Source organism: Drosophila hydei, unplaced genomic scaffold, assembly GCF_003285905.1.
Source record: "Drosophila hydei strain 15085-1641.00,03,60 unplaced genomic scaffold, DhydRS2 tig00008116-arrow-pilon, whole genome shotgun sequence".
NCBI lineage: Eukaryota > Metazoa > Arthropoda > Insecta > Diptera > Drosophilidae > Drosophila > Drosophila hydei.
The window spans coordinates 1,575,631-1,587,309 of NW_022045829.1; the positions used below are offsets into that span (position 1 = coordinate 1,575,631).

General features: G+C 36.7%; 2 protein-coding genes across 2 annotated transcripts; both read right to left on the minus strand.

Moving 5' to 3' along the window:
• Positions 1-22: 22 nt before the first annotated feature.
• Positions 23-4,006, minus strand: LOC115483306 (dual specificity protein kinase zak2-like). The gene is made up of 14 exons (XM_030224674.1): positions 3,992-4,006; positions 3,647-3,931; positions 3,297-3,588; positions 3,107-3,242; positions 2,961-3,048; positions 2,498-2,809; positions 2,246-2,425; positions 2,034-2,172; positions 1,846-1,987; positions 1,706-1,778; positions 646-942; positions 413-592; positions 114-350; positions 23-55 (listed from the first exon to the last, which is right to left on the minus strand). The coding sequence occupies exons 1-14, from the start codon at positions 4,004-4,006 to the stop codon at positions 50-52; spliced, it is 2,382 nt and encodes a 793-aa protein (XP_030080534.1). The 3' UTR covers positions 23-49.
• A 3,218-nt stretch (positions 4,007-7,224) lies between these two features.
• Positions 7,225-11,471, minus strand: LOC111598934 (suppressor of hairless protein). The gene is made up of 4 exons (XM_023314411.2): positions 10,646-11,471; positions 8,589-9,469; positions 8,322-8,529; positions 7,225-8,251 (listed from the first exon to the last, which is right to left on the minus strand). Exons 1-4 carry the CDS (start codon positions 11,021-11,023, stop codon positions 7,907-7,909), a joined length of 1,812 nt encoding a protein of 603 aa, XP_023170179.1. The 5' UTR covers positions 11,024-11,471; the 3' UTR covers positions 7,225-7,906.
• Positions 11,472-11,679: the final 208 nt, after the last annotated feature.

Below are 11,679 nucleotides of genomic sequence, written 5' to 3' on the forward strand. Positions count from 1 at the left end.
CCGCAAATAGGACTGGGATCAGCGACTAGAGCTTTCTTACTTGTTTCTATTAAATCTATTTAAAAAGAAATATCAACACATGGAATAATACTAAGTTGAATTTGTTTGATTACGGGCCGCTCCTCCGGTTCCTGATGCCAACAGTTTACAATCAGAGTTTTTAATTCCTCGCAATTCGGTATTAAAGCACCTACTAATGGACGTTCACCTTTAAATGTTTGCATTATCAATGCCGGTGTACTTCGATTCTTCAAGTGATGAAATGGCTTTCTGCGCGCCATCACCTCCCAGAGAACAATCCCAAAGCTATAAATGTCGCACTTCTCCGTATAGTTTTTTCCTATCAGAACCTGTGGGTATTAAGTTATTAAAATTTGATTTTCATGCAATACTTTGATTAACTCAAACCAACCTCTGGGGCCATATAAGCTACAGTGCCAATCTCACTCGTCATCAGAGTTCTCAGATCCGTCGCAGTGCCGAAATCAGCAATTTTCAATATTCTGTTATTGTCGGTTAGTAGAAGATTTGGAGTCTTTAGGTCACGATGAAGCATCGGTTTCGGTGTCATGGAGTGCAAGTGCTGAATACCCTATAAATGGAAGTAGAGGATATTTGACATTTGATAAATGAATCAGACTCAACCTGAACACACTGAATCATCCAGTCTAGAGCTCTGGCCATTGTATACTCCTTTTGTTCGTCTCCGTGCAAGTAGTTATAGAGGGATCCACACTCTGCATAATCCATGACTAAGTATGCGCAGTTTTCGTGAAAACAACTACCATATAATTTTACAATATTCTGATTGTTAGTACGGGCCAGCTGTTTGATCTCCTGTTCGAAATTTGTCGTTGCTATGCTTTTGCATTCTTTGACAGCGACAACCATTTCACACCATTTCGCTCTATAGACTAGGCCGAAACTGCCACTGCCAATGGTCTATATAGTTAGGGAATAATCATAATTAGTTGTGCATATAAAAAGAGATAGTCGAAATGAAAAAATTAAGAGTGCTTTGGTCGGGACTGACCGACTAGGAGAGACCTTGAACATTATACAAAGCTTTATGGGGTCTGCCACGCCTCCTGTCTGTCTGCTACATACATTAAAACTTTTATACCCAGAACTCGCATTTTAAATAACTTCAGACGGACGGACGAACAGACAGACATGGATAGGCTGATGCTCACACATCCATTGGGTTTAGAGTATTAATAATTATAATAATTACTGTGAATACATATAACTGTGGTGGCGTTCAGTTGTGTAATAATCTTTATTCGTCTGAGCAAGAGTTCTTATACCCCGGCTCATACGTATTTCATCTCTTAGCCTAAGTACATAATGTAATGAGAGTGGTGCTACAAGCGGGAGCCACACTATGCTCTCCCGCTGTGTAGCTTCTTATATATAGCTTGTATATACTTATATGCATATAACATAAACATTAGGCAAAGTGCGTACGCTGCATCTCCCACGCTGCGGGTCAGATCACACATAAGTGGCTGATCATATTTCAATTGTTGATCTTTGCTCTCGCCCTGTGTTTATGTGTAGGGACAAATGTCGCCACATGCGTATTATGTATACACTATCATATGTTAGGCATATGACGCATTTATATGTAGCACACTCTACATTGCTTCGGTATTATTAATATGCTATTAAATATACCACATCATGTTCATGCCTGAACAATTACCTCAATCAATTCGATATCCTGATAGTTAACGTCTTCGTAAGATTGTATAAACTTAGTAGCGTTAATTTGTGAGCTAAATAAATAAGACATTAGCTTTAAGTATGAAGCATATTCATGAATAGATCAAGCATCGATCTCACCAGTGGCTATCAAGATAATTAAACCAAAGATCTGGATCTGGACGTTTTAGTTGATCCTGATGCCAACAAGTTTCGATAAATTCTTCTATTGAGTCAAGCTCCAACTTTTTTATATCACTCAAAGCCGGACGCATACCTGTAACTGTATAAATATTACAAGAGTTTCTGATCAGCTGATGAGTTCATACCTTTAATCATTTTCACTAAATTATGTGGATGCACATTGATTAACTCATAGTAAGGCTTCTTCCGAGCGAGCACCTCCCACAAGATAATGCCAAGGCTATATACATCACTCGTCTCGCTATATTGATTTTGTCGAAATACCTGAGTATTTGTGCATGCAAATATATACATATATATATATTATATATTTCGGTGGTATATAATTTACACTAACCTCTGGTGCTATATACGCTATTTCTGCAGTGGAATCTACAACATTTGAAGCTTCAAAAGGACTGCAATAATCACTAATCTTCAATCTCTTGAAGTTGTTAAACAAGATCATATTATACGGCGTTAAGATGTAGTTCAGAAACATATTTGTTTGCCTTTTTCTGTTAAGTAGACAAATGCCCTACAAGTGAATATGGAAACGAGAAGAAATATAAGTATATAAATATCTAATACGACGTATTTTGAAATGTACCTCGGCAGCATCCATCATCCATTTAATTGCGCTATTTACTGAATACTTCCTCTGTTCCCTATCATACATAAAATCGTGCAAAGATCCGCAATCTGAGTAATCTGATATTAAGTAAGTGTCTTCCTTGCCTATTGAGATGCCATATATATTTACAAGGTATTCATTGTTTAACTTAATATTCTTTCTTATTTGCTCTAGAAAGGGTTGATGTTCAGTCCACGCTTGGGTGGAGTCCTTGAATTTTGTAACTGTTTTCTCTTTACCTAGCCACATTGCTTTGTGGGACACACCAAACCGATCTTCCCTGATTTGCTGTGTATTAATAGATAATTAAAATATATTATATATACAAATTCATTATTCGATATCTTAAGCATATGAAAACCAATTAGAGCAAATAAATCTATAAAGAATTTGAGTCCGTTTTGGGCTCTGTTCGGTGTTCGCTGTTCGGTAATGTTACCTTGCAAATCTCGATATCAGCAAAGTCAATAATTGCTCCGGTATTAGCCTTCAATACTTGGTCGAGGTCCGCGTTAATTTCTTCTTTGCTGTAATCAAATAATCATTATAATTTTTAATAGTTTTAATTACTTATGCTCCGCTTACAGAATGCCATCCAGTGTAGATATGAGCTCTTGAATAGTCGGTCTCTCATCTGGATTTGCGTTCCAACAACTTTCAATTAATCTCTTGAAACAGTCATCGATTGATATTTTGATATCGCTTATTGGCGGATGTTCTCCTGAGGAAAGAGTTCTAATTGTTATATAATATAACTACGCATCTCCTTGAGTACCTCTCAAGACTGCCTCAAATATATCGTGCGATGTATACGCCGTGTTATAAAAGAGTTTTTTACGTGTTAATAATTCCCAAATGGTAGTTCCTATGCTGTACATATCACTCCTCTCTGTTAAATCGATTTTTTCCATTATCCTTTCGGTTATCGTCGGTGACAAATTTTGACATTTACTGGGAAGTACAATAACCTTTAAGTAGCGATAGTTGTTCGTTAACATCAAAAATTTTGGTGTCAACCTGTAGTACGTCGTTGTTGCATAAATGCAGGAGTGCAGGTACTTCAGACCCTAAAAAACGTGGAGTGATAGTTGAGTTAGATGAGCAAAATAAGCCGTTAAAATTAACCTTTGCTGCCTGATGCATCCAATCGAGGGCATTTCTCAAAGAATATTCCCTCTGCTCGTCGCCATGCAGAAGTTGTTTCAGTGATCCACAGTCCGCATATTCCAGCATCATAAAACCATCGATAATTTCAGCAAATTTGATAACATTCTTATGATTGATACGAAGTAGCAATTGTACATCGCTCGAATCAATATTATAGGTATTATCCACAACGACGACTGGATTTAGTGGATCCATCGACCATTTGTATATGAAAGCCTCTCCAAAGGCACCGTAGTCTAATAACTGTTAGATTTCTTGTTCAATGTAGACCCTCGCTTTTTTTGTTAGTTATCCGAAACGTACCCCTTCGATCGCCATATTTTGAGATATGCTTGCCAATTCGAATGTCTGATTTTCGTCAATGTGAGTAATCTCCTTCGATACTAGACCAAACCAGCCACAAGTCAACTTTTCAATATGACAAACTAGAATGCACTGAGCAGTTTGCCGATTTCCTAGCCGATGTGCCATTTAGTAATCTTATCAATCAATTGCATAAGTAAAAGGTAGGGTAAACTGGAATTGGCATTATAAGCATATAAAGTATATCGAAATAAATGTCTGGTCTCTTCAAAGCAATACATGCTAAACTCTATGATCGGCTGACCAACGATTTGCTTTAAATTTTGTGGAGAAACGATTCGAAAATTCCATTTAAAACGGAATTCCAGGACAATAAATAAAGTTAGCTAAAGTTAATTCATATTAAAAAGAAATCTGTGCATACAGCATAAATCTCATTCACATATTTGGAAACATATGAAGTATATAAAATAAGACTAGTAAGTAAACATGCTTCGGCAGCATCCATCATTCATCATTTTAGTGCATAGTCCCTATGTTGATTATCAATGATAATGATTATCAATGATAGTTGTGCATAGAACCATATTAGCAGTTTTATGTTATATGTTAATTCTCTATCTATTGAGCTGCCAAATATATTTATTCATTATGTGGCTTAATATTCTTTCTTAGTTTTCTTGGAAAAGATTTTGAATTCATTGATGATTTTGATGTGACACTATTTCGCTGATTTTCTGTAAATTCAAATATAAACATATAAACATATAAACATAAAACATATAAAACTCAATTAAACAAATTTGGCAAAGAAACCAACAAAGACTTTCCTCAAAATGGAGATGTTGTGCAGCTCCCTCATCATATCATATCATCATATCAGGAAATATATAATATAATATAATATAATATAATATATATATATATATATATATATATATATATATATATATATATATATATATATATATATATATATATATATATATATATATATATATATATATATATATATATATCAATAGTTGATATAGGTCGGTGCATACCTCTAGTGTTGTGTGCTGCAATTAAATAGCTAAATTAATAATTATAATGGTTATTATCTCTGATTGCATATATTCCGATGACAGACTGCCTGCCAGTATAGATATGACTTCCTGAATAGTAGTAATCTTATCTATCTTATCGTAATTTTTAAGAAACCTCGATTGATAAGCAAGTTCGATTGATATTTTCGACGGCTTTTCTGAGGAATTAATAATAATTGTAATATAATATATTCTATTATTATTATCATTTACCTGACAAGACTGCCTCAACTTTATCTTTGTTGATTTAACTTTGAAACACCTTTGCTGCCTGATACGTCCATGTGAGGGCCTCTCATAGCAAATATTCGCTTTGCCTCTCGTCCTGTCAAAGTTTTGCTAAAGAGTCATACATAAATATTTGATAAGCTCAATCAAATCAATAAAATCTTAATTTCTCCTAATAATAATTTTGAATAATTGCATTTGCATCAATTACAACTTTTTCCGATCTCCTAAACTTTTCTGAGCAGAATTTGTAAACTAAGAATTTTATAATTGAATTATATAAATATATATACTATTCTTTATTATGTGTATTTATTTATTTATGTGTTGTTTTTTTTTCTATGATTGCATGCAACCCCATTTTGACTCCCACACAACCGGCTGGCGATTCCCACGCATTGTATGTTTAGAATTTTCACAGCGTGTGAAAACCGGCAGCCGGCTTTAAAGTCAAGACTCTGATTTTCCAAGATAATTAGTGCAGTGGAAGCTCCTGGGAACTTTTTTAAAGACGCCAACCCCAGCACCTGCCGCTGCCCCTGCACCTGCTCGACCACAGCCCAACGACGCAGTCAAATGTCCAACTAGACACAGGGAGCGAGGGAGAGCAAAAATTATGCACTCAAAATGTGAATGTGAATGTGAATGTTCATTAAAAATTCAACTAATTTCGTATTCAGCTTCTTATAAGATGCCGTGCACGGCGTTGGCCTTAAGAAGTTGCAGCTCCAATTACACAGCCTGATGGTGGTGGTTTTTTCTTCTTTCCAACTTGACCTCTTGCTCTTCTCTCTCGTATCTTGCTCATCTTGCACGCAACGACGCGTCGTCAAGTTTGTCGTTTAAGTCTTTCGTTTGCCATCTACAAAAATAGAATTCCCACCAAACTGGGGGTGAGTTGCATTTGCTGACTGCTTCGCTGATTCTGATAAGACTTGTATGTCTCAGTCATAATAATTCAAATTAAAACTAGTAAGTGTGCTTGGGCTAGGTGTTTCTCAGCTTTGAATTGTTAGACTTACATCACAGAAGTAAGTATTAGAGGGATTCTATTATATATATTATATTTTAATATATATCGAAATAAGTTAAGTATAAAAACTGTTAAAAGCCAGAGAAGAAGAAACTAGATAATCTATAAAGTTGTGCCTGACGTTATCAATACACATTCGAACAACTTTATGTCAGCCAATTAACGCTAGCTAGCTTAGGTCTGTGGGGTATTCAATGAAAGCTTCAAGTTCGATGCTGTGATTAGTTTGGCAATCCAAAACGGAAGCGCGATAATTAATGCAAACGGCGATTGTTAATTTGTAAGTCTGTAAAACAACAATAACAGGTAGTCGGGCAAATAATGCATAAATATTAAGCAAAGATAGTTAAGAAGACGAAAAAGCAATAACAAAAACAAAAACAAAAAAGGTTCTCAGCTTATTGTCAACGCCTTTTGGGGCTGTGTGAATATTCTGTTCCTTAGACTTTCAACGCAAACAATGCGGCGTTATATATGCATAGACACACATACAACCAGATACAAAGGTGTATATATAGCATATATATATTTATACATATATATATATATATGGATATATATATTTCTTGACTATGCGTTTTTCGTAATGGCCGCTAAAAATTCAAATCGACCAACCAACCAACTGTAATTAAAGTTGAAGAGGCAGCCCACCGTGGGAAGTGCTGCACTTGTTTTGTTTAAGCCACACACAAAAAAATATTCACACGACATGGCAACATTTTCCCAAGCCGATTTAAATCGGCTATCCGCCTAACTAAACTCGCAGAGGACAAGACGGGGGCGGGGCCTGCGGGTAAATTCTTATAATTCCGTTTCCCTGTCATCATTTTTGCTGCTAAAGCAGAAGAAAAATGTTAAATCATGGCAAATTTTGAACTGATTTTGTTTTTTTTCTTGGTGTTGACTGACATTGTTAATGTTTGTTCTTGTATTTTTATTTAAAGTTAGGGTTTCTCTTAGGCTTACAACTTTCATCATTCAGTTATCTTACAAAATTATATGCTTTGTATATAAATCTATATATATGTGGTCTAGAGCTGGGCTTATGTAGAGCTTAGCTTAAGTGAATTAAGCGTGAACAATTCTTAAGTGTTTGCCATATAAAGATTTATAAATTAAAATGTCGCAAACATTTGACATAAACAATTAGTCAGGCACAGCGCATAGGCCCAGCATATACATCAATCTTCTATATACTATATATATAAATGTATATTTAACTAGAGTTACAGTTACAATTCTTCATGTCAGTGAGCTCTTTCGAGTTATGTACAATTATGTTTTCGTTAGTTTTTAGCATTTATACATACATCTATTGGTACCGGCTAGCACTACAAAAAAATGTAAATATTGGTCAACTTGAAATTGATTTTCATTCGATTTGTTCGTTTTGCATTCAAGGCGATCGCTTTTTCAGTAACAAGAATAAGCAACAGAAATAAATGACAGAGAGATGTGCTGTGTATTCGCTTAATAACTAGATATAAATGTGTGCTAGAAGAGCTTTAAATAACTTGGCATAAATAAATGTATATGGAATTGCAAATAATAGAAATACTGCCGCACTCAAGACAAGCCGCTCCCATGGCTATTCCACTGCACTGCTGAGATCGAGGGCAGTGTTTGATGCGTTTGCTGTTGCATGCTCTGCTGTAAACTGGAACCGCTAGCTGGTGAATTACTGCTGTTGTTGTTATTGTTGTTATTATTATTGCTGTTGCTATTGTTATTGTTATTGTTACTGATGCCTGTGATGTTATTGTTATTGTGACGCGTACGCATAACATCCTCAGCCTGATTACAATGCGAACGCGGCCCAGGCTCCGGCGTATAGGTGAATGTTAGACCAGTGGCATAAATGATGCCATCATTGCGCACCAATGATATAGGCACCTGAGTCGGCTGTCGCACCTGCCGAAATAATATATATCCAGTAGTTAATATATATAGCAAATTAGCATACAATTCCATTTGCACTCACCCAAAGCCATTCGCCGCGAAACTGTGAGATTTCAGGCACTACACAGAGAAGCGTTTCCGTGCAGCGATACATGGTCTCCGCTTCGACATCGCCGAACCAGACCTGCAAGTGCGGCGTGAAATTGTCGCCACTCAGTTCCAACATAGCCACATCGCCGCCGCCATTCAAGTTTAGTGAGTTAACAATTGGCACAGGCGTTACCGGAGATCTGAATATATTTAACGAAAAATCAATAGTAAAAACTAATTTTAATATTTAAAAACTTACGCCACTGGACCCATGCCCTCGTAGAATTGATATTCAGCTTTGTCGGTGGATATGATTGTCCAGCAGGCGCCATCGTTGATCATCTCCTTGTTCGGCTCTTTGGGACACGGCGTGGCCTGAAATTGTATGATCTTCTCCTGGGAGAGGCATAGATACATACGATCCGTATCCTTCATATAGAAGGCGCACTTATGCAGTTGCGACACCGGATCATCTGCCTCCAGCAGTGCCATCTGTTTGTCCACTTTGCGTATGATTAGACGCGGCAGGGCCATGCCCGTCACAGAGCAGACCAGCTTAACTGTCGCACCATAGTGGATATAGCCGTCGCGCACTTGAAACTCCTCCGACTCGGACTCATTGTCATCGAGCAGATGTATCGTAAAGGCGCCCCATTGCGTTGACGAGGCGTGAAAATGTCCATTCTCCACGTGCAAATAGCGTGTGGAGACAGTTTGGGAGCGCAGGCGATTGAACAGGGCGACATTGGTGCCGCTGGCTATGCACAGATCGGCATTTTTCAGCGATTGCTTCTTTTTGGACGGCTTCGAGATGACCTTGATGCGCTTCGAATTGAACACGCCAATGTCGTGGCCATTGCCATAGAACATCTTAACAGATAACATGAAATGTTTGCGCTTATCCGAATCGGATATGAACAGCGTCTTGGCCGCACAATACTGTTTGCCATTGAGATCCAGCTGCTGCATATCCTGATCGCTACTGCCAATGCCAATGAACGCGCATAGCTGTGCTCCCTGCTCGCTCTCGCCCTGCTGCAGCATCTCCTCGTAGCGCCGTCGCCAGCCGCTGCCAAACAGATAAATGCACGGTGGAGGGCAAAAGAAACGCTTCTCATTGCCATAGGATTTTTGTGCGACCTGTGTGAAAAAATTAAGTTAAATTAAATCAATTAATTACATTAAATAATAATCATAAAAAAATAATTATTATTATAATAATCAGCGCTTGGATTATCGACAGAGACAAATCGTAACAAATTGTAACCGCAGCAATGCAGCTGTTAAATTTGTCGTATAATTAATTTCAATTATTTTATTGTGGCCGCCGTTTGCTTAATTTGGATGCAGTCAACTGTGAAGGATGCGATGCCTGGACGGCGGCCGCTGACGATGTCGACGCCGACGCCGCTTGAAGATCGCCGCGCCAAACCGCAAAAAATGCCCATACTGGAGCACTAATTCGCTGTGGAATTGCAATATTTATATTCTATATAAAGCTGCTCTAAATCTGTTGTCTAATCTGTGCATGACTTAATTATATCAAAACTATGAAATATATAATACAATAATAAATTGGTTTCATAATTCAATTAAAGCTAGCTAAAAATGTTTTTTAAGCATTTTGTATAATTAATTATTAAATTATTTACCTTTAACAAGCTACTAATACAAAATTCTAATCTAAATTCATTTTTCAAATTATTTTCTAATGAACTATAAATTAAATTACTTTTCGATAATTTTGTTACTTTCATATTTTTTTTAATTACTGTAATTTATAAAGCATCACAACGCCTAACAATATATTATATTATTAAATTTTTTAATTTTTAATATAATTTTATAACTGACCAATCAATAGAATTTGATTTTTTGAAACAAATCTATTTTTGAAAATTATTTTTAAGTTAATTAAGTTAATACTTCCACATGTATCATAAATAACTCATTAAAAAATTCAATTTTATAATTTTTTAATTATTCTGCCTTAAGTCTTAAAATCGTCAGTTTTTTAATAATGTATTTGTAACAGTAATATTTTTAATGGAAATTACAGGACTATTTCAATACATATTTTTATATATTATGCATCAATGAAAATGAGTTAAACTGAATAACTATTGCTCATATTAATTATGTGTGGTCTATTGATTACATTCCAAAATATTATTAACGATGTACTGCATGCTTATAACTGTTTGCACTTGTGACGTCACGCAATCGCGTTTATCCTCTCACGAAGCGCAACCTATCAGAGTCATGCTCCCTTATTCTTTTTTTTTTTGGTGTTTTATGTTTCTGTTTTGAACCCACCTTGGCGTGCAATATGACGATGACCATGTCGTTGCGCTCGCGCATATATTTCTCCATGGCATCACGCGTCAGCTTCTTTTCCTCAATGTGCGACCGGTATGGACCTGGCACAGCAACCGGCAGCATAGATAGCTGCATTTGTTGTTGTTGCTGTTGTTGTTGTTGTTGTTGTTGTTGATGATGCACTTGTAGCTGCTGTTGCGGCGGCGGCGCACTGCCCAGTCCAAAGTGCGGCATATCCTGGCTGTGGCTGTGCAGCTGACTGTGGTCCACGGTGTTGCTATTGTTGCCGGCTGCTGCTGCGGCTGCGTTCTCGTAGACAATGGCGGGCGGTGCGGCGGCAACGGCGTTTAAATTAAATTGGCTGTAGCTCTTCATTTAAGCACATGCTGTTTAAATAGACTTCAATTTATTTGTATTCCTTGTCGGTTATTAATTTCTTTTTTATTTTGGCAACTTGTTTAACAGTTTGGCACTACTTGCACTTGCACTTGTACTTTGTTTGTGTTTCTATTTTTATATTTTCTTCTCCAAGTAGTTGTATCCTGGCACACAGCACACGCAGCAAGCAGCAGCTGGCGTTTCTCACGGTTTCGCTTTCGATGTTGTTGTTGTGGTTTGTTATTTTTTTGTACTTTAGAATGCCCGCCTGACCATAATTAAAATGTGTAGAGTTAAGAGCGCGAGTACGACTATGACTGAAGCTTGATGCGGCTGGCGGCTGTTTAAACTTGCAACTAAACTGTGGTAACTGATTTATAATAAATAAAAACGAAACCAAACCCCACTAGCAGCAGCTACCAAACAAACTAGGGTTGTTGTTATCATATCGATATCTTTTCCTGTGCGTATATCGATATCTGAAAGAGTATGCGATAGTTTTGCAGAATTATCTATCGGTAGCATAAGTAAGAATTAGGGTAGTTTGTGACGTCAGTTCATTCAAAAATATTGAAGGCTTAAAGAATTTGTCTAATATACAATTACTTCAAGTTTACTTATGTATTCATATTAATTATAAAATGAATATGTAA

Coding starts and splice junctions, on each gene's coding strand:
- LOC115483306 (XM_030224674.1), bottom strand. Junction 2,810..2,960: donor CTGATATCGAGATTTGCAAG/GTAACATTACCG, acceptor ATTAATACACAG/CAAATCAGGGAAGATCGGTT. Junction 1,988..2,033: donor TTTAGTGAAAATGATTAAAG/GTATGAACTCAT, acceptor ATATTTATACAG/TTACAGGTATGCGTCCGGCT.
- LOC111598934 (XM_023314411.2), bottom strand. CDS start 11,023: ATGAAGAGCTACAGCCAATTTAATTTAAACGCCGTTGCCGCCGCACCG. Junction 8,530..8,588: donor GAGGGCATGGGTCCAGTGGC/GTAAGTTTTTAA, acceptor AAATATATTCAG/ATCTCCGGTAACGCCTGTGC. Junction 8,252..8,321: donor TTCGCGGCGAATGGCTTTGG/GTGAGTGCAAAT, acceptor TTATTTCGGCAG/GTGCGACAGCCGACTCAGGT.